The 22,818-nt window shown below is 49.8% G+C and overlaps 1 protein-coding gene across 5 annotated transcripts in view; it reads right to left on the reverse strand.

Annotated features, from left to right (window-relative positions):
• Window positions 1–1,045: 1,045 nt before the first annotated feature.
• Window positions 1,046–22,818, reverse strand: part of CPNE2 (copine 2) — a 46,878-nt gene continuing 25,105 nt past the window's right edge. For all 5 annotated transcript variants that reach the window (XM_071567819.1, XM_071567820.1, XM_071567824.1 and 2 more), the window contains 11 exons: window positions 19,686–19,769; window positions 16,307–16,396; window positions 15,974–16,072; window positions 15,577–15,663; window positions 14,793–14,852; window positions 12,326–12,459; window positions 11,594–11,648; window positions 7,265–7,316; window positions 5,857–5,990; window positions 2,544–2,780; window positions 1,046–1,634 (listed from right to left, as the gene is read on the reverse strand). In XM_071567819.1, the coding sequence (XP_071423920.1) occupies window positions 1,527–1,634; window positions 2,544–2,780; window positions 5,857–5,990; window positions 7,265–7,316; window positions 11,594–11,648; window positions 12,326–12,459; window positions 14,793–14,852; window positions 15,577–15,663; window positions 15,974–16,072; window positions 16,307–16,396; window positions 19,686–19,769 (1,140 nt within the window). In that variant the 3' untranslated portion in view covers window positions 1,046–1,526. The remainder of the gene's footprint in view (window positions 1,635–2,543; window positions 2,781–5,856; window positions 5,991–7,264; window positions 7,317–11,593; window positions 11,649–12,325; window positions 12,460–14,792; window positions 14,853–15,576; window positions 15,664–15,973; window positions 16,073–16,306; window positions 16,397–19,685; window positions 19,770–22,818) is intronic.

Below are 22,818 nucleotides of genomic sequence, written 5' to 3' on the forward strand. Positions count from 1 at the left end.
ACCCCCACAAACACTCTACTAGAAGAAGAGCTTACGAGCTTCTGCAGCTGCGTGTGAGGTTCTCCTATGGAATTTTTAGAAAAAAAACCCGAAAACCAAACCATTTTTCCAAAGCCACAGACTTCAATCTGGAAGCTGAGCTGGATACATTATTTTAAACAAGCCACCCTTCAAAGGCTGCTTCTCCCTTTGCTTGTTTATTTTCCTTACAGGAAGTTTTGCAAGGCAAATGTTTCATGGAGCAGTACCACCTCTCCCAGGCAATGGAGTCTCACCCAGCACCATGCTCTGAGCTGACTCTGGGCCCCACTGTGAGCTCTGTGACAGCCTCTGTGCTGGTGCCTCAGGGGCAGAGTGACAGCCACATGGTTGGTGGTGGTGGTCAGTGGCAGGGAGCACATCCAGTAGCACACACGTGTGCCATGGGCTGCAGGCTTTACACAGGGACACCAACCTCCCACCTCGAGCCCTTTCTCTCATGGGGAAAAGGGAGGTCAAGGCTACTTCAGTTTGGAGTATGGCTGGTGATCCCTGCCAGACATTCAACAGCATTTCAGCTTCAAAAGACCTTAATCTAGTTAAGAACAGCAGAAAGCAGCAATCAGCACTGAAGATAGCACGTTGCTGATGAGCAGCTCAAAGGAGCTGCTGGAGAGCTGTATTTCATTACCCAGCCCAGGCAGGAGGGAGCTTTTGTTACTCAGACTCGGAAGAATTTCTAGAGATGAAGCAGCAGTGAACCATGAAACTTCCTTTCATGGTTCGTTGTGGGTTCACCCGTGTTTTCCCAAGCACACACTAGTCCCCTGCCCTTAGCTCAGGCAGGCACTGAGGGGATCCTGCCCTCCCTGGGACATCCACATCAGAAAATCTCCCTCTGGCATGCTGCCAGTGACAGCCTGGGCTCATCCCAGGGCACAGCAAGCAGGAATTGGCACACAGCGAGCACCCAAGGGACCAGGACAGGCCAGCTGGGGTAACTCCCAAATATGCAGCACTGCTGGCCATGCAAGCTGCCTTCCACACCTTCCCATCTAGGAGACCCTTGTTTTAAATGTCCAAGTTTCTTTATTAACCTGAGTATAACAAATATAACATGTACACAGTATAAAAATGAACACAGAGTCTGACGGATGTACAGGTACAACACAAATACATGAACTATATAACGACCAGTTCATTGAATTATAATAATAAATTAAGCATTTCATTGCTTGGAAAAAGCAAGTTTTGATCATAAAAATTGTATTCTGTTCCACTGAAATTATACAAAGTACATTCAATACTGAAAAGTGACTCGACAGAGCAGGACCAAGGCATGGCCTGGCTGCTTAGTGTTACCTTGGGCTGAGACTGTACAAAATGAATCCAGACGCTTTGCTGGGATGAGTTTTAAGAACTTAGCAATTAAATTAAGAAGTACAAAGTGTTTCAGGGAGGGTATTCTTCTCTTAAGAGCATGTGGAATGCGCTTTCGGTGGACCAACGGGCTTAGGCAACATGCAGAGGGAGCAGCTGGCACAGCTCTATGCGGGCTCCGAGTTGATGGGTGGCAGGTTTTGGTGCTTGAAGTACTGGACAACTTGCTGGGGCAGCTCTGCCAGCACAGCTTTGGCCAGAGTCTCCTTGGGGACCTGTGGGCCAGAGGGAAGCAACACCAGTGTTAGAACGGCCACAGGGCCGACTGAGCAAACATGGCTGGGCTATCCCCAACTCCAGACTGTGGCATTTCATTTAACACCCCCTAGAGTCTACTGACAGCCAGCATTTTATACACTTGGGATTATTATAGTCTATACTACCCTTTCCCTTGAGGAGATAATTCACTTGTAGGGAGGATTAAAACATCCCGGACAGGTTAAGAAAAAGCAGGTATGAGTAACAGGAGGTGAAATAGAAAGACACTGATTAATTGCAAAAAGAGGGAAGATAAGCAGAGGCTGATTTTCTGCATCCTTGGACAATCCTGTGCCAGCAACAGCATCTGATCCAGGGCTGACTCCTGGCTGATCACAACAGGCCATCCCACAGAGGGGACATGTGCATGGCCAGTCCTAGCACTGCCCTTTCCTGCAGGCACCAAGAGGGACCAGGAGCTGCAGGGCTCACCCCCAGAACAATTCAGCATTAAGCCCTCCATGTGTGGCACATCACAGGTGCTGAATGAGACCTGAATGGGAGACACCAGAAGGGGGCTGTGGCAAGGGATGTGAGCCCAGTGCTGCCCCAGCTTGCTGTGGGAACCTGGACCTTGCTCTTATTCACTGGTTTAGGTCCCACTTGCCTGATGACAGGGGGTGGAGAAACAGGGGGGATGCTATGGTGGAACCCACTACAGAGATGTGGAGCACTGTTGTCCCTGCTTGCCTCTGCCTGCAGGGCTGATGTACGTGGTCAGTGACAGAGCATCACTGAGAGATGGTAAGACAGGCAGGTTCTTCCTGCCTCATCTCCCTTTACTGTGGTTGCTCCACTTCCAGGATCATTTCCAGGCTTGACACCCCATTTATCCCTGTGATCCCCTCCCTGCTGCCCACACTCACATTGCGGAAGTTCCGGAAGGGCACGAACTGGACGATGTCCCGCATGGCCTCCTCACCGGTGTAGGAGTGCAGCACCCGGCTGTCCCCGTCCAGGAACTCCATGGCAGCAAAGTCAGCGTTGCCCACCCCCACAATGATGATGGACATGGGCAGCTTGGACGCCTGCACCACGGCGTGTCTCGTCTCGTCCATGTCGCTGATCACCCCGTCTGTGATGATGAGGAGGATGAAGTATTGCTGTGGAGGGGAGGGCAGAGGGTCAGACCCAGTGGGGTGCCAGTGCACCCTCACACTGCAGCCAGAGTCTGCAGGGTGTGAATGACCAGCATGTTCCATATGTTGAGGGGTGGCTGGTCCCCCAAGGGTTTGGGAGCAAGGTTCACCACTTGCCAGGACAGGTGGCATCACCCCTTTTAGCAGAACCCAGAAATTCAGGTGCATCTATTCCCCTTGATTTTTGAAAGATAATAAAAAACACCAAACCATTTCCCGCTCCAAAATATTTTTCTGATACACCGTACTCAATAATGGAAAAACAACCCAACCTCCAGCATGTGCAGAGCTTCTCTGTCAGGGCCAGGAGGAGTTTGGGGACAGGATATGAGCCCAGCTGGGAGATGAAATCTCCTCCTTCCTGCACACAGTGGGGTGTATTTTGGAGTGCTCCCCATTGACATGTCCTTGCACCAATGGGGAGCATCTCCTGTATTCCAGTGCTGGGCTGTGGGGTGGCAGGAGCACTCCATGCTCAGACTGGTCCGTCTCCCATACAAAGCTGTGGGTATTGGAGGGACTGAGGTGGGTTGCAGAGGGTACCAGCAAGATAGGGTGGCAGCTTAGAACCTACTCCCCTTCCCTTGAGAAAAGGAGGGCAACAGAGCCAGTCCTGCAGAGCTCGGGTGGGATGGACAAACAAAGAGATAGACCATCCTGCTAGACACAGCTCAGAAAATCTGGAGCATGTGGACCCCCAAAAATCCCATCTCCTCCATCTCCAGGGAAAATAATGGCTCAATTTGGGCACATTACACAGCTTGCATGTGCTGGAGAAATGATGAAAACAAGCACTTAAGCACATTAAAGCCCTTTGTTCCTCTCCTCATTCTTTCCATTTCCTCTGAAAACCGCTAGCACAGCCATCCTGGAAAAGAAAAAGAGGGAGTGCTGCCCCAAGCCTGTTTTTCTGGTCTTCCTCCAGCCCACATCTCCTAAAACCTTCCCTGAGCTTCATTTTCTCTTGATGCTCTCCAGTGATAAGTTCCAAGTGCAAACAAGGCTGGCTCAAGCTTAAACACAACGTGAGGACGTGGGTGAGGAGGTTTTCCCAAGCCAGCGCAGCAGCCAGCCCCCTCCCCACCCCAGCCCCTTTTGATGTGTTAGCCCTGCCTGCAGGGCAGTGTCCAGGGTTTAGTTTTCCCCTAAATCTTAGTTTTTCAGTGCAAATCATGGGGAGAGAGATGTAGGACTGAAAAGCAGGACCCCAACATCTATGTCTGGAGGACAAGACAATTTCAGAGAGGATCTGCACTGGTCTCCACTGGAGGCAGGACTGGGGCCTGACACTGTCTGGGAACCCTTCCTGTGAGGAAGAGTAAAACCCTTGAAGGCAGCAGCTGATAACGGAAAAGACTTTAAGCTGATTCTCCCCTTCCTCCCCTGGCCTCTGTACCAGAAACACAGGAAGAGCTATTTTCCTTTTTTCCTTTTTTTTCCTGTGAAATCCTTAATAGGATCAGAGAAAAATGCTGGAAAGTATGCAGGAAAAGGGGAGGGGGTGCAGAGCTCATCAGATGTTTATCACAACATATTTCAGAGGTCAAGATGAGTAAGAGCTGCTGCTGTGGATCAGCCTCAAAGCCCAGGGGTTGTGTTGGGGTGACGAGCATCGGAGCAAGGGAGCAGCGGGCACAGCAGGAGAGCATTGGTAGGAGATTCCCTAAGGAGCAATGACATTTTGGTGGCATCAGTAAGTGGCAGTGGGACAGTTGTGCTGGTGGCACCTCTGGGCTTGCAAGTACCCAGCCAGGGTGGCAACTCTCCCCAGACACAACTGGAGCTCCCAGTGCACAGGGATCAGGCTGGCCCTACAACTGAGTCCTGCCAAGCTGGAGTCCCCACTTGCACAACAGCCTGGCAGCACTGTCCTCCTTTCTCCTCTTTCTGTTGTTAAAATGGCCAATCTCTGAATCCCCGTGGGCTCTGGGGATGATTCCTGATCATACAATATCAACAATTAGGCTCAGGTGGGGGAGCAGGACTAAACAGCATGAGGTAAGAAAAGGGGCAGTTTCAATGCAAGGACCCTGCTGGAAAGGTGTGTTTTAATTCCCCAAAGCTTATTAATCATTCCCCAAGAGTCAAATCATGTAATCCCTCTGTCCCTCCCCCAGCCTCAAGAAATTTTAGTCTCCCATCCTTTAAGAGCCAAGGACTCCGGTGTTTGTGATCTTTGTTGCCATGGAAAAACTACAAGGTTTTTTGGTTTTGTTTTGTTTGAAATGTTGGGAGCAAGTGAGAGCGTGAGGAAGAGGAGGGCAGGCCCAGGCAGCCACCGAAGCCATCAGCACCAGGGGTGGCTTTGATGCCAGGGGTCAAAGATGGGATGGAAGAGAAGACTCTGAGGGAGTGAGATCCCTCATCAATAACCCTTTGTGCTGCCAAAAAAACCCCTTGAGCTAAGCCAGGCTTGCCTCTGACGGCACTATCAGTGCCCATTATTTAAAATCTCCCTTGATTAAACTATTAGTGCCAGCGGAGGGGTGCAATTTGCATACGATTAGCGCCTCTGCTCCGTGCAGAGCCCGTGGGCTCTCCCTCCCCCACTGACAGCAAGAGAAAATCAAAACACGATGAGCGACCTGGATTTGTGCTGAATTAAACCAAATTCAGTATTTCCTTGTGCCTGGAGCTGGGAAGAGCAACAGCACTCACAGCAAGGTCCCCCATGGGAAGAGGTTTTGGGTGTGATCTTGCTCCACTCCAGGCAGGAATCAGCAAAGCTTTTACCCCAACATCTCCTGCTGCGCATGTGCTGATGCCCAAGATGAGTTGTTGTGGCCAGCAAAACCCAGGGGTCAGATCTGCCATCCTCCACAGGCAACCCTGCTGCCACAGGGACCCAAGTGAGCTCCATCTTGCAGACTTCAGGTGTTCTTCACACCCCTAAGAGGACCCATTGGTCACCATTGGCAATGCTGGACCCATGGCTGCAGCCCACAGTGAATGGAAAGACATGAAATCCAGCTTAGCCTTTGTGCTCCCCAGACCAAAGCCATCAGGATTGCCATCACGTCATGGAATCTTACAGACTTACAGATGCAGTTTCCTGTTGGGTGGCTTGAGCTGCAAAGCGGGCCACGTGGTTGATGATGGGGGAGAAGTTGGTGGGTCCATAAAAGCGGATGTGGGGCAGGCAGGCTGAGTATGCTTGAACAATGCCCTCCACACCTTCAGGGAAAGCAGAGAAGCCAGGCATTACAATACATCACAGCTCAGGACCACAACAAGTCCAATTAGGAATCATTATCTCATGATGTCACAGAGCTGAACTTAGATCTATTTCCCTCGCTCTCCCACCAGCCCCCTGCCATGAGCTCATCCAGCTCCACTTCAGTCACTTTGGAGCCCTCACAATGCCCACAGTCAATTGAGGCATTCTTTGGATTCTGAAAAAAATCTCAGAATCAGTGAAAGAGGAGTAAAAAGAAAAGCAACTCCTGATCTGAACATAACCAGAACAATGGACAGATTAAAAAAATCCAAAAAACATACACAAAAAAACCCCTAAAACAGCAGAGAGAAGCAAAACAGAAGTGCCCTACTGAGCTCCCCAACTTCTGCCACACCAGAACAGGGTAGATGGCTGGTCTCCCAAAAGGATGCATGGGAGTGTGACTCAAAAATGACCAATTCCACAATGAATGAGCTGATTATCAATCCTTTGGGCGGACTTGTCACTGATAAGGGCTGCAGGACGGTGGCTTCTGCACCCCACAATGCCTGCAATACATCAGATCCAGTGAATGCTTCGTAGCTGCTGGAGAGGGACTGAACAAAGCAGAGGCAGAAGAAAAGCAGATGTTCACAGCCAGCTTTCATGAACCATCCAGCAAGGTTTGGAGGCCCATCTTGCTGGAGTAAGGTGACTTTTGGGGTACATGGTAGCCCTTACCACTTAGGATCTGAGCAGTCCTTCAACCGTCACTGTGAGCAGCTCTCAGCAGCTCTCAGCTGCTAAATGAATTGTTAAGTCAGAATTCCCCATCTGCTAAACAGGCCCTGTGTTTCTTGCAGCCTTGCTGGAGGAGCAGACGGCTGGTAGGACACACCAGACATCAGAGCGAAGGCGGTTTTATACCATCTGAATCCAGTTGCATTTTATCCTGGGCCTTCCTACACACCCCCAAATTTTTTCTGCTTTCCTCTGAGCGTGCCATTAGTTTGTGCTCTGCTTCACTGTTCATGTCTGTCTCTGAATAGACCTTGAAAAATTGCCAAGATCACAGAATCATGGAATCATTTGGGTTGGAAGGGACCTTAGATCCAGTTCCAACCACCTTGCCATGGGTAGTGATGCCACCCACTAGATTGGGTTGCTCAGGGCCCCATCCAAACCAGCCTTGAACACTTCCAGGGATGAAGATGTTATTGAAAAAATGCAGAGAAAGGAGAGAGGGCACTGAAGGCATCAAAGGAATCCTAAAGACCTGGTAGATGCTTACCTGAACAGAAAGGGTTCCTGGGATTGAAGTTAATGGCAAACTCATGGGATACCTGTGAAGAAGAAAAGACCCAAATGGACTGGGAGGGCCAGTGCAGCACAGGCTGTTCATCAGTTTAGCTGATACTGCAGGGCTGGTTGAGGTGTGATGCTCCCCAGGAGCAGGACCGGGTGGTTGCAGAATTATGGTCCATCCTGCTGAGTCAACAACACTTCCCAGCCCGCTGCTACCCAAACAGCAAACACAAACATGGTCGGGGCTGAGCAGCAATTGAGGATGGACCAGTTCTCCAGTGCCTCCATCATGGAGCCTCATGAAATTATCACAACACATTCTTCTACAGTTACCAAAGCAGGTTTGTCCACGTGGCTTCCCACTGGCTGCCCAGAGGGGAAGCAGGCAGAAGGGATGCTCTCAGCCAGCAGGGCTATCTCAGAGTCCCTGGGAGAAATTACCTCATGCTATTGCAGGTTATAGAGGGAGAAAACTCAATTAACATCACAGGGAGACCCAGTTCTGGCAGTATTTCTGTTCCCCATCTCCCTGCATGTGGATGGTACAGCAGGAGGAAGGAAGGCACAGAGCAAGATGCATTGAAGACCTGGTCTGGCATGTCAGCTATAATTACAAACCAGCAGAAGATTAACTCCATCACCTGGGTCACCATGCCACAAAAGGCAGCATGGGACAGGCAACATGAATGCTTGGATGTGATGGACAGCAAATCCCAGCACAATCTGGGTTTGTTGTCATTGACCATAAACCCATCTCTCCATGGCACATGCAAGATCCTTCAGACCTTCCAAGACACCCTTTCAGGGTCAGGGAAATGGTCTTACAAGCAGGTGAGACTGGCAATAGCAGACAGTCCTGCACACCCTTACCACTGGCTTGTTGCACTGGGCAGCAGTTCCTTTGAAGCTGCCTCTGCCAGCAAAGGCAGGGCAGCTCAACAGCCTGGCTGCAAGAGAGGGCCAGGACTCCTGCCCTCCAGGACAAACCTCTCCAATGCTACTGTGGGTCAACAGCCTGCTCGTGGAACAACCACCAGATGGGTGGGCTTTGGCATAATCCTCACCCTGCTCCCAGCAATTTAGGCACCCAAAGAAGCAAACAGACTCTCAGGAGCACCAAGGATGAACAACTGCATCTTCCAGCACCTCTGAGGTTGAAGGGGTGATTTGAGCTTTCAGGCCACCAGCTCAAGGGCTGTGAAACAAAAAGCTCCCACCCTGCTCGTGCCAGAGTTACAAAACAAGGATATTGTCTCTCTCTCAGAAGGGTGGAGGTTTGCTGAGCTTTTCAGCATGGGAATTGCTGCAGGACACGCGTGTTCACAAACACTGGCACAACAACTGTCCTCTGAAGCAAAAGTCCTCCCGAGGCTGCAAACGCAACACGCGCCTGATTCAGACTTTCCAATTATGCTGGGCATTGTGTTGAAAGCAGCAGAAACTATTTCTGCAAGAGGCTGTGGGGTGAGAAACAGCAACCAAACAAAAGTAAAGTCAACCAGCAGTCTTCCCTGTGCTGCAAAGCTGATGTGCTGCCGGACTGGTGAACTGCTCAGGTCTCTCCATTCCTGTTGAGCATGACCAGTAACACCCACAGCCACCAGGCTAGAGACAGTCTAAAATGCACAACTGTGCTTTGCATATGCCCTTTCTTGTAAAAGCCTCAGTTTTGAGCAATACACTCAAATTCAACTGATTTGCAGTTGTAACAGGCTCACTTCCTTTTTTTTTTTGACAAAATGTTCTGAATTCTGCCACATGAGTATTTATAGACAAGACAAGCAGAAATATTTCCATGTTTTGCACTGCAAAAGAGGGGTTTCTCTTTCTTTTAAGCAGCAACAAAATGGTTTGAAGCTGTGTTCCTCACTGTCTACAGAGCAGACACCCTACGTGCAGAAGTGTTGAAAACCTCCTCTGGAGTTTTTATGGATTTGACATATATCTATATATTTGCTACAAAATTCAATGGGAAGGCTTCAAAATAACAAAAAAAAACCCAAAAAAACCAAAAAAGGGAGGATTTCATTCCCTATTCAGCTCTTACTTTAGAAACAGTTTCTGAGGAGTTCAGTTAAATGTACGTAGAGCACTTACAGGTATCACATTCCAGTAACTCACAGGGAACAACATGTTCAAACTACTCCAAAGGGTAAGACCAATTACACAGAGGGTTCTCTGCCACCTCCCCAAGAAATCTCACCCTTTCTGTGATTCAGTTTCCAAATATACAAAAGGATGGGAAGTCTCAGGTGCTGCACACCACTAAAGCCTCCAGCTTCCTTTGGCCAACCCCATCTCCCAAACCCAGGTGACTGCTGGGTCTCCAACATTGAACATCCCCCTCTCCACTGTTGCCTTGCCTTTGCTCATTCCCCAGAAACCACAAGCCATCTGCCTCCCTCTCCTGTTCCCTACTGGGAAACCACTCGAGGCTCTCTACAGAGCTGTTACATGGCAAGATGTTCTTTGACATTTTCAACGAGACTTTTGTGTGCAAAACATCTCGCTCCGACGGGCGCCTGAGAAGCGTTGGGGAAGCCATGGCAACAGGAGCACAAAGCACCATTTATACCACTCGTATCTCCTGACAATCTTCACTCGGGTCTGTGGGTCCCTGCTATCCGTCTGCTGTCACACAGGGCACGGGTTTTCACAGAGAACTGCTGCCTTGGCTTTGAAATTCCCCAACAAGACTTGATGGCCAAAAAATCTTTAATGAGTGAGTGGAGCTGGTGGTGCCCAGAGCCCGTGAGCTGGACGAGGCAGGGAGGAATGAAGCCCCAGGCTAGAGTGGTATGATGCTCCAGGGATGTGACAGAGCTGATGGGTCACTCTTGGTGTTAGGGTGGTTGACCTTTAGGCACAGGACAAGCACCTGGGAAAGGAGAAGCTGCTCCCCATTGGGGTTTATTTGGGCTTAGACATCATTCTGGGGGAAAACTAGGTGTTTTTTCCAGTAGCATTTAGAGAGTATCCCCCAGGCCCATGGCAAGCTGCAACAGGCAGCCACAGGGCCCCTAGCCAGCATCTTCAACCCAGTACCCACCTCCAGCCTTGCTGGAAGGGCCCTTTTCAGCCCAGCAATGACCTTCCCACAGTCACTGACCTGCACACATAGACAGCAGAACAGGACGCTTGCCATGAAAATTCATCCACTCTCCAGCAGCCCAAGCTGCTGTACCCTTTCCATCCCCACTGCATTTTCCATTCCCATTCTTCTCCTCAAGTAATAAATCACTGGTGGCAGCTGGCTCTTAGACCTTGGAAGCTGCCTACCTAGAGTTTCCCACCAAAAGGGGTGAAGTGACAGACCAGGGACATTTGCTGGCCAAGGAGAATGAATCACCTCCAAAGTGCACATGGAGGGAAGGGATCTCCTCCTGTGGTTGGCAAACAACAATAGCTCCCACTTGAGTCACATGAATTCTGGCTGCCAGGAGAGCAAAGCACAAAGCTGGAGCGGGCAGGACATCCTCAGCCACAAGGGTTGGCAGTGATGAGCTTCCCAGCCCAATTTCCAGCTGGTCATGACTTACGTGCCCTGCTGCACTCAGCCCAGAGCACAGATTCCCTCCCATAGAGCACAAAGGACTCACTGAGATTCAACCTCAGCCTGAAGCTGGGAACGCCTCAAAGCCACTGAGCAGAAAGAAAATTCACATGAAGGGCGTGAGCAAAGAGCGGTCAAAAGACCCAACTAGTAATTAACAATGGTGGTGTCCTGGCACATTGTCTCAGCCATGAGAAGATGTTCCCCATCCAGCAGCCAGGCTGCAGGAACAGCTCTATACCCTGCTCTCTGGATGAGTAGAATGCTCAGCTTGGCCCCTGCAGGACCAGGGTGCCTTTAACCAACCCCTCCAGCACCTAATCCCAAAGAAAGATCATGGTGGGTTTTTGGGAAAGCTCCTCTGCTCCAGTCCTTGCAGGCTCTGCCTGTGCAACATCACACTGAGGCTCCCCAGCTCCCAACTCCCTTCCAGACTTTGCTGCCGTCTGACACATTCATCCAGGGGCCTTTTCCCTCCCCAGAACTGTTCCTGCCTCCTGCCAGGAAAATGAATCAACGCCTGGCTCTGCCCATTAATGCTGGGGAGTTGCTGCTTTCATGCCAACATAGAAGGGAGGAACGGGCTGCTTGTGCCCCATCCTTGCCTTGTTGCCCATCCACATCTCTCCACCGGCTGAGAACCCACATCCACCCACTCCTCCTCTGCCCAACAGCAGTTCCCCAGCCAAATCCCAGCAGCTCCTGCCCAGGCAATATAAAGACAATCCCATCTCAAACACACAGGTGGCCACAACACTTTACCTTCCAGTCTGGCGGCAGTTGGGCACCAAATCCCAGAGCAGGAAACATCTTGTCTCTAGAGGGAAGAAGGAAAACATATGGGTGTATTGACACACATGAAGCAGGCTTGCACAGTTCTCCCAAAACATACAGTGCCTTTAAAAATCCAGAGAGAATAGATATCCCCCCTTGGCTTTTGATCTTTAGAGAAAAAGAGAGTCCAGCTTTGCTTTGTTTCCCACAGGGATCAGGAGCATCCTCTTGCCCAAACACCTGAGTCTTTTGCAGTCTTGTAACCCTGGAAATTTTTAAAAATGAGCTATCCATTTTGAGCACAAAAAGACATCACAGCAAGAGCAACAGATTTCTGTTTTGATTTCTCTATCAATGCCTAAGATGATATTTTTCTGATATTTTTTCCACCCCTCAGGGTGTCTGAGGAATGAGGCAGCCTGGGGTCAGAGCTCTGATGGTAAACACCAGTGAGCTGAGGGCATCTGCCATCTGCTCACAATAGAGGCTGCTCCACCTCTGCTAATGCTCCCTCCTCTCCATAGCAGCAACAGGGAGAAGAGAAAGCCTGTCCTGAGCCTTTCCTGCTCCCCAAAGTATATGGTAAATAATACCTTTAAAGTATTATTTAGCCCTGGCTTTGCAGATGGGAGATCTAAACAGATGCATCCCAGCAGCCCCTTGGGGAGGCAGGGAAACATCTGTAAAACAGGGGTAGGGGCAGAAGGGCATGGTGCTTACGAGTCATAGTCCTGGATGATCTGGCCAACAGCCCAGATAGCCGATAAGTACTCATTTGTCCCCATGGGGTTGATGTAGTGCAAAGAAGAGGGTTCCTGTGGGTTCCCATTGGAAGCTGTGAAGTCAATGCCAACCTGGGGGACAAGAGAGAAGCACAGAACCATCCTCTGTTAGTAGACACCACCACAGACCTGGCCACTGAGCCTCCACTGCCTTTGAGGCCGATACAGACTTCTGTCAAAATCCAAACCTCAAACTTTTGAAAAGGTTTATCAAAATTCATCTCTTCACCTTCCCTACAAGAACCTGATTAAACACTACATTAAGCAGTCATTCACTCTTACACCTTCATTTTTGATCAGTGAGCATCACATAAAGTGTCTCAAAGTAGCCCCTGCTCCTGGAGCAGCCACCACCACCTCCAGCTCAGGACTCTCACTGCCCACCTCCCAGGTGCACTGGGGTGGAGTAGCCCCATGGACACCAAGGCAGCCAGGGCCATCTGGGTATTTGGGTCTCAAGGTCTTTGACCAAAGGATCACAACCCCGAGCAGATCTTTCCCTGCAACCAGAAAGATCTGCTCTTCACCAGGCTTCCCCAGGGACCAATATATGCTGAGCTCTCAGGGGACTCTGTCAGCAAGGCACTCATTTTTCTTCCTCCTCAATTAGGCTTTCTATTTAAAGGCATTTGTAGAAATGCCTATCTCAGACCCAGTTAAATCTGGTCAGAAGAGGCGAGATGCTGATCCACCCAATTTGATATGACTGGGAAGGACGAGCTGGGAAGAGGCGTGACTGCGCTTGCCTTGTTTGCTTAGCAAAGAGGCAAACCCCAAAATAACTCTGCTGCCTAAACTGAGCTCAGGGATTTCACAGGCAATTTTGCTCCACATCCATAATGGGAGAGGATGAATGGCAGTTTGGCTGAGATGGGACCTTGGCCTGTGTCAGGGTGGCTGGTGAAACAGGCACAGCAGGACAAGGGGACGTGTTATTAAATGGAACAGGGTGGATTTGGATTGGAGATAAGGGAGGAATGTATAGTGAGGGTAGTAAGACACTGGGACAGGTTGCTGTTGTTGTCCCATCCCTGGAAGTGTTCAAGACCAAGCTGGATGGAGCTTGGAGCAATCTGCTCTAATGGAAGGTGTTTCTGCCCATGGCAGGGGGGTTGGATCAGTGGACTTTGAAGATCCCTTCCAACCCAAACAATCCTATGGTTCCGTTGAAACCCCAATTTCTTTGTCAAGCAACCGTATGGCCTCAATAACCTGCATTTCAGCACTGTAACATCCCCATCCCTGTGCCCAGCTCCTGCTGAGCCATATAGTCAGAGAGCAGGAGGGAAACTGAGGCACAGTGGAGTCACACAGGCAGGTGCTCTACTTGTGCAACCAATCAAGAACATCACTCGGGCAACAGACCTGAGAGGGACACAGCTGGTCTGCCTCCAAAAAAAGGCAAATGGCCCAGCCCAACACCCCTCTTCTCTGTGTCTTCAGCCCTTCTCTCTCCACCATCTCCCTCAGCTGGGAGGACACATTGGCCTTTCCATATTGCAGGGCTGTGCATCAGCGTCCTCCTCCCAGCTCAGGTGTTTCTGCAGTGTTACACCCATTGAAAACATATCCAGGGTTTGGGACAAAAGATGCCTTGGGAGGAGGAGGAGCCCGCCAACAACTGGCAGATCTTTAGATGGGGGGAAGATTTCTGCATTCAAACCTAATTCATGCAAGAGCTCCGTGCTACCAAGAAACTCACTGATTTTCTCTTGTATTCACTCTCCAGCACCAAGACCAAAGCACACAGAGGCAGAGCAGCACACAAAAAGCTCTCCCAGTCATTCCTGTTCCTATGGCAACTCTTTCTCCTCCTCCTACTCTTCCCCCATCATGTTTTCAGATACAACAACAAAATACAAACTGAACTAACTGCAAGTGCCTGCAGCTCTCTCAATATTGCACTAGGTAAGTTTGCAGAAATTGAGAACCCCACTTCTGCATTGTGGTGGTTTCACTTGGAGTTGCCATGTCCTTCATTAGTTACTCCTGACAAGCTGTGGTCCAGCTTGAAAGAAGGTGGAAATGCCAGTAAAAAGACAGAAAACCATCTGTTTAACAGCCTAAAGCCTCTCAGCTGTTTTCAAAATGAGGAGACCACCCATAAAAAAATGATGGTGGTTAAAGCCTGAGACGAAGAGACAAGTTGGTGACATTTTGTGAAGGGTCAGAAGGTCTCTGTATGAATCTGACTTTAACCAAAGTGCAGACAGCTCGCTCTTCTCCTGAGCACCACAGTAATGACTCCCAAACCCACATGGTTTTAACAGCAAAACACAGCAGCTTGTCATTGCCATGAGAAGCCACCCCAGGCTGCTGCCAAATCTCATGAAGAACCTCCCTCCCAGTTCTGACCACTATATACATGCTACTTTTACTGGGCAAAAAGAAGCAGAAGTCCTTACAGTAAACATCAGCTGGCAGCCTCCCAGGATGTAGTCCAGGAAGGAGAAATCTCTGGTTATCTGAAAGAAAACCCAGAAAACTGCTTCAGCAATGTTCATAATTTCAGATCAAAACAAAGAAACACACAGGAAGTGCCCAAGGCTGCAGTCACTGTGAGTTTGGGCCTCTGGGGACTTTCGGACACGTGGCAGAGCAATGGGAAGAACCACTTGAATTTCCCACGGCAGCATTATGGTGTTACATGAGTTGCAGGGGGCTAAGCAGAGCCAAAGTTGGGGTGGGAGGCCTGAGAGGTGGTGTCTATCGTGGTGAACTGAATGGGAGACTCTCTCTTCATTGCCAAAATGGTCTCACGGCACCTGCAGATCCAGTGTGGGAAGAGCTGTGTTGGTGCTTTCCCCACTGTGCTGCTGCCATAGGTAGAGAGGACTTCAGCACCTCAGGTCAGAAGAACGACCTCTCCCACCTGTATCCAATCCTTGTCCCCAGGGAGACACCAAGCAGTTGGTCAGCACCCTCTTGGGCTTCATGCAGACCCTGCCCACCCTGAACACCTCCACCTGCATCTGTGGCCACCTGAGCGCAGGGTGGCACCAGCAACTCAGTACATCAGATGCTCCAAGTGCACAGAAACCCAAGCAGAAAGGAAATAACACTTTTGTTCAGGCCATGCAGGGCCTGTACTTGGGAACACAAGGGAGGCAGAGGCAGAACGGATGGGCGAATCTCAGAAGACCCAAGCTCAGTCAGGGGCTGAAGGAAACATCACAGAGACATACTCACTTTGCACGACTTGACGATGATGATTCCAGAGTTCTTGTAATTTTTTTTCTTCTTTTGCTTTTTGGGGTTGATACACTCTAGCTCGAGCTGTAACACACAAGACAGACCCTTGTGTGAGAGCAGTGTTGGTCTGTGCCATGTGGCTGCAGATGCCAGAGGCCATACCCTGTGGGCACCCTCCCTCCAGTACTGAAGGTGAAGATTTCACTTGCAGGCTGTAGGTAGCAAATCCAGAGGAAAAACAGGTTCAGTGCCTGTCTCTGACACCATCACCTTGCAAAGAGGTTGGACTGGGCTTCTCAGCAAAGGTTGAGGGTCTCAGTGTGAGTACCAAAGTCCACCACCAGTTTAAAGGGGTCCCTTCCTTGTTCTTCCCCAAAAACATGTCAGCACTTACTGGAGAGGCATCCTGGGCTTCACACAACCTGGCCACTGAAGTCTGAAACTCCCCGATGAAGTCGTGTCCCCCATCACTGTCATAGTCGTAACATATCACCTGGGGTGGAAAGGGCACAAACCAGCCTCAGAGGCCATAAGTGTCTCCTGCCTGGAGACCTGCTGAAGTCCCCAACCTCCCCTGCTGGAGATCCCAAACAAGGTGGGTTGGTTTTGGGTGTAGTTCTCTTCAGTTTGTTTGGTTTTTTTAATAAGCCAGACATGGGGGGTTTAGGTACTTAATGCTCAAGCCCAGAGCTGATCCCTACAAAACAAGCAGAAGGGTCCCCATTACCTTTATCAGCTTCTCCACATCTCCATCACACAGTGACACCAAAGGCACAGTGAATGGCTTCCACACAGGGTCCAGCGTGTACTTGATCACCTGGAGGTGGGAGCAGAGGGAAGTTGTTACATCCACAGGTGGAGATCAGCACAAAGCAGGGACACATCTCCAAGTGCAACTCTGGACCAGGTTCCCAGTGGGGCAGGCCAGGAAAGCTGCAGAAAGCACTGTCTCAGCCCCTCCTGCCTCCACAACTGAGACAGCGGCTCCCCCTTCTCAGGTTGCAGCACATGTGAGTTACAACAGGCTTGTTTTCATTTCACTGGGTGATTTATCCACCTCTGGGGGCAACTAAACGAACCTGCCTGAGGGAACAGCTGCAGCACACTGGGCAGCACGGGCACTGCCATGCCCAGAGCATGGGCACAGCCACCCAACCCAAACTGCAAGGCCAGCAGCTACTATTTATGCCCTCTGCACCCCATTGCTTGCACCCTACTCATTGCTTACTGCCCTCAGCACACATCCATCTGGGATCTGACCATCAAGACGATGGAGCAGTGGGATGCTGCAACCAGCCCTGGAAAGCCAAAACAGCCCTGGGCACACTGAGCTCTCTTGTCTCATCTGTGTAACATCTGCTGCCTGAGCTGGAGAAATATTAATTGATGCTTTTTGACATTTCCTGAGAGAATGCAATCGCTTGTTGGAAATCTAACCAAATGCTAGCGGGCTCTGGGCACATGCTGGGTACATTGGAGATGAGGGCAGGGCAGGCAAAGACCCTATTTCACAGAGGTGTGCTCAGAGAGATTCACATGAATATTAGGAAAGTCAGACACAGGGAGCAGATTAACCCTTCTCTGTGTAAGGCAAACACAGGGGACATCTGGCATCCAGGACCTTCGATCTTACCAGCTGGAGCAGGAAGAGCACAGAGGAGCAAGCAAAAGATCCACAGCTGCTGCCACAGGCAAACAGCTGTGTGTGACCTGGAACAGGCATCTTGTTTGACAGACAAGCTCTTACATGAGACCAGGGGAAACCCCAACACTGCAAGCACAGTTTAGTTGAATTTGTAAACACCTCCTCCAGGAGCCTGGAAGAGCAGGGGGAACCCACACAGCCCAAGACGCTGCCCACAGTCTGCCAGCCGCTGTGTCACCAGGGTGGGTGGGGAAGGATCTGATGTCTCTGTCACACAGCACCCAGCTGGGCATTCACACTTGTGAACAACAGGCTGCAATGAGCACACTAATCCTGCCCTGCCAGACAGCTCTGTTGTGGCAGAAGAAATGCCAGCATCAGACTGAGAGCTGGTTATGTTCCTGCACCGAAAGCTGCAAGAATGGGCAATGTTGTTTCTTTGTATACACCAAGATGGTCATAGAACTACAGAATGATTTGGGTTGGAAGGGTCCTTAAAGATAATCTGTTTCCAACTCCTTGCAATGGACAGGGACACCTTCCACTAGACCAAGTGGCTCCAAGTTCTGTCGAATGTGGCCTTGAACACTTCCAGGGATGGGTCACGTAGTATGGGATTTCTCTGAGGGCAGTGGGATGCATTCAGCGCTGGTAAGGAGGAGGCTGTTAGAACACCCATTGCTTGAAAGAAAACTTGGCTACACTCTGATCCAGTGAAACAGGACAATGGAGGAACTGGGACGCAACCCAGAGGAAACACCAGTATATACATCTCCTCCCCACAAACCTGACATGTTTACAGAGATCCCAGGGATGGCTGGTGCACAGTTACCTTCTCAAATCCCACGCCAGGAGGAAGGGCTGGAGGTCATTTCAAATCCTCACATCTGAGAAACATGTCTCAGTGAGTCAAAGCTCAGCTACCCACACCAAACCAGGAGGAAAAAACTAAACAAGGTCCCAGCCTGCTTCCACAGAAGTACAGGAGAAATTAAGGTTGATATGAATTAAATATGCATGGAAAGGTGTGTGGGAAAGTACCAAAAAATAAACAGCAGAGCTGGGAGTATAAGACCAATCCACATCAGTACCACAGTTCACAGAGTGTTACCAATGTCCTGGTGCTCACATGCAGGTGGGTGTGTGAGTGAAGGAAATCCTCATGGACTTTGCACAGAAGTGGTAAAAGTCAATATATGTAAATAAACACCACTCACTCCTTCTGCCTGAGCTCATCCTGTGTTTTGTTACAGCAGTTTGCTGTGGTGGGATAACGGGCTTCTTTAACCAAGCCTTGAAGGGACAAGAAAAGGGATGGGAAAAAGGGGGGTGTGAGATGAATGTAATGGAACACTCTTCCTCTGTCACAGAGGCTGCTGTGAGCATCCCCTCTCCTCTTTCTGCCAGCTGCGAGAAGCTAAATGCAAACAAAAAAAGCCTTGAAAGAAGCTTTAAGGAGGAGAAAAAAAGCAGCTAAAAAGTACTTATTAGACCAATGTTAAAGCAGAAGCCAGTCTGTTTCTCCTTGTCCGTGCTGCGCCTGGTATTCATCACTGGCTTTAACAAAACAGCTTGAGAACGTAACCAAACAGAGCTCAGATCAAAATACCACAGCAAGTATGAATGAGGGAGGGAGGGGTCAGCTGGCCCTGATCATACCCACGAGGACCCTGGTACAGGTCTCTACTTCCTTGGCTGTGGTTCTGGCTCCATGAGACACGAGGCCAAGTGCTCACACACTAGAGATGCCCAAGCATCCTCCCAGCTTAGGTGAAGGTCTGGCAAAATTTCATTTTAACTTTTCCTCACTACTGTTCCTTGGGGCACCTCCCACCACCTCTCTCCATCATAGAATCACAGAATATACTGAGTTGAAAGGGACCCACAAGGATCATCAAGTCCAATTCTTATCCCTGCACAGGACACCCCAAGGGTCACACCATGTGCCTGAGAGTGTCATTCAAATGCTTCCTGAACTCTGTCAGGCTTGGTGCTGTGACCACTTCCATGGGGAGCCTGTTCCAGTGCCCAAGCATGCTCTGGGTGAAAAAGATTTTTCTAACACCCAACCTAAAACTCTTCTGGCACACCTTGAGGCCATTCCCATGCATTCTTCAGTCACAGCTCATCCTGATGCTCCTGCAAGTGGATGGAGAGAGGTCCAGGGCTCAGCCTCTGCCCAGGTGGAACCTAGAGATAACCATGGGTTAGAAGACATCTCCCTCTCTGCTTGTTAGATACTGTAGTGGGTAGTACAGAGAAGACCTCAAGACTTTGCTAGCCTCAGTAAATCTTCATCCACTGGACACTAGCAGCCTCAGCTGGACACCAAGAAGAGAGCTTGAAATCCTTGGATTCCACCCTGCTTTATAGGTGATTGATGAGACAATGCCATGAAGGGCAAGAGGAGCTGATATAAGGATGAGAGTGTCTCAGCAGCCTGGGTTAGAGTTTTGCTCACCTCTGTTCTGTGGACCAGCATCCACTTCCCATCATCACCAGGTTTATGAAACTCCAAGAAAGGGTCTGACTTCCCAAAAAGGTCCTGGGGGGAGAAGAAACAGGATGGGTTACACGGTGCTCTGTAAACAGCAACAGCTGGTCCAAGAGAGATCTTTCCCTGGCAGTGCCAACCCTGTAGACACCTCATGTCCTCATGGGACCAGCTCAAGCACTCTTGCAAACAGGCAGCACCTGAGGGCAGCATCCTGCCTACCACCCTGTCCTGATCACGCGAATCCCCTTGATTTCCACACCACATTTCAGCACCAGTGTGGAGGGCATGCTGGCACCCCAGTGTGTGCCTGTGGGATTTGCCAGTGGGTGCCCAGTACCCAACAAGCTCTCTGGACACAGATGCCAAGGAAAACAACCCCAGCTGGGAGGCAGCTGCATTTGGGCTTGGAAAAACATCCAGAGGTTCAAAGGAGAAAAAGAATTATAAGTGCATGAGTGTCTTGAGGGAAAAAGGAAAAAAATCCACCCTCCTACACACAGCAATAAAGCGTAAGCAGAGGAAATCTTTAAGGAGCAAGCTGCCCTGGTGTTGACACAGATCGTGTAACACCCTCTGAGATATGCAGCCCTGAGTCAGTGTGTGCTGCCTTTCCTCCCAGTGTCTCCTCAGATAATCTCCTGATAAAGGGCTGCTGCTTTATGAGAAATATACACACACATATCCCTGCGGGGTATCAGCATGGGGGTTGCTTTGGCACCCGCAGCCCGGGCAGTGCTGGTGGCACCAACATGGAAACTCCAGCTTTTCTAAGCAGAGCTTCATTCCCATTCAGAAAAACTAAGAAGTAGCTAACAAGAAACCAAGGCCCAAATACTCCAGATGATTTATTTAGAACTCAAGTAATTTCAGTTGCTTTTTCCTCCTAGAGGAAGGTGCACTCCTGCAAAGAGCTGGAGGAACTTCTTATGAGTTTGGACAGGAGCTTTTTGGACTTACAAGTTATGCAGTGGGGATGTGAGGGGCTGTGCATGGAGGGGGAGGAAGCACAGACATCCCAGGACCCCACGTCCTGACCATCCCCGTGAGGTGATGGCGGGGATGGACATGGGCTCTAGTGATGCTCCAGCAGAAAATCCACCAACATTTCTATCTAATCCTGTTTTTAAAGCCAGTTAGAAAAGTAAATCACAGAAGTGTTTTGGCTTGAAGAAAATATAATCTGCTTCAGCCAGAATTCTTCTGCCAGAGGAGCAGACCATAAAGGCTCACAAGGACACTCTCTGGGGTGAGATGAGGTTATTTTTCTCCTACCTTTTCTCTCACATTTGTAGGAGAGAAAACCAAGCCATTCTTTCTGCAGTGTTACAGTTACGGCAGAGCTCTGATCCTGCTCACCCACCACCTGGACTTGGCACTTTCAAGTTCACAAAGAGATTAAAGAACCACTGGTGGGTACCTAACCTGCCTGTGCTGGCTTAACTTTCAACACAAGGCAGCTACATCAGTGTCAGCCCAGCGTGGGCTCGTGGAGGCACCAGCTGTGATGGCAGTGGGCAGCTTTGAAGGATGTTTCTTACCATCCCACATGGAGCAGTCTGGTTTGCAAGTCCAGTCAGCCTTGTTCTGCTTGAATCGAGGTGGGAGATGCCTCCAAGCCACAGGACTGTGGGCTGCTATTTTAAAACATCAAACCCACAAACATCTCATCCCTGCAAACCTGGCAGGAGATGGAAACTGAGCAACCAGAGTAGCTCAGCAGACCAGATCGATCTGCAAACTGGTCCAAGAATCTAAATCATCCAAACTAGTCCTTGCACAGCATGGACAAGGAGGGTTGAGGTGGCACTTCCCGCAGATTCAGCTCCCCAAACCACAGCTTCCAACACCAGTCCTGGCTTGCAGCACTTGCTGTCCCCAGCCATGCTGAAGGCACCACTATCCCCAAAGCTGCAGTGGCGCGAATAGCTCTGGAGCTGGGTTCACAGAACTGGTCCCATGTGGAAATACCTCCTCTTCTGCAAGATATTTTATCTTTCAAAAGCTTTCACGAGAGCTAATTTGACATAAGATACAAGAGCCTCAGGCTGGATCTGCTGCTGACATGCTCCTGCTGTGCAGCTTTGGCATTTAAAGGAAGGTGGTGAGCTGCAGATGTAGAGAATGGACATGTGATGGGGAGGAGGACCTGCCCATGGCCTCAGAGAGGTCTCAGCCTCAGGGTGGCTATGGCAGAAGGAGATGCCTGGGGATGAGCACAGCTCCATGCACAGCTGCTGGTAAGCAGTGCTCACAGCTTCAGCTCGGTGTGTGCAACAAGATGATCCCATGGTCCCACCACAAAATCCTGTGAGATTCAATCCCTTCCAGTGACATCTGAGCCTCCAGCCACACTCTCTAGCTCCATGCTGCATGGTACAGGAGGTTGTAACCCCCCAAGGAGCAACCTTATCCTTGTGATTTTTTTTCTCTGCTGTCTTTCCTAAGCTTAAGTGAGTTTTACCAGCTCCCACAGTTGCATTCTATCCATTACCAATAATGACCCAAAAATACTGGTTTTCATTCAATTTCCTTGTTCAAATACCATTTTAATTTGCATGAAGTGACATGAGCATCCTTTGCCATGAGCTGGACTTTGAGCCCTGCAACACTACACTGTGCTATGGGAATGGGCAAAGTAACCTTGCTAGTTCTTGGTGACAGCAGGTGGTCACTGAGGATGAGCTTTCTGCTGACCCTATTGATAAACCAGAGGGAGATCTAGAAAGAACACAGTCCTTATCCCAGTGTAACCAGACAGATGCTCTATTTCTGTACCTTTATTATGGGTTTGCAGGGCAGCAGACCCACAGGTATCATGTTGAAGAAAATAAAAAGATGTCACCTTTCTTTAACTTGGTAAAGAAATTTGATTGCAAACCAAATTAGAAAGGCAACTCCTGCCCACAGAGGAAGTGATGCCACCACTGAAGTTGCTGATATAAGAAGTGGATGTATGCCTGAGGTACTAGCGAGGAGCTGGGTCCTTGGTCCTGCTCTTTACAATGGATACAAAGAAACCCTGAAGCATGAAGGGAGGCCATCAAGACTGCGGTGAAATCCCATCCCTTCCTTCACAAGGGAGCAGAGGCTTTTTATT

The sequence above is a fragment of the Pithys albifrons genome, chromosome 12 (assembly GCF_047495875.1).
Source record: "Pithys albifrons albifrons isolate INPA30051 chromosome 12, PitAlb_v1, whole genome shotgun sequence".
Taxonomy (NCBI): Eukaryota; Metazoa; Chordata; class Aves; order Passeriformes; family Thamnophilidae; genus Pithys; species Pithys albifrons.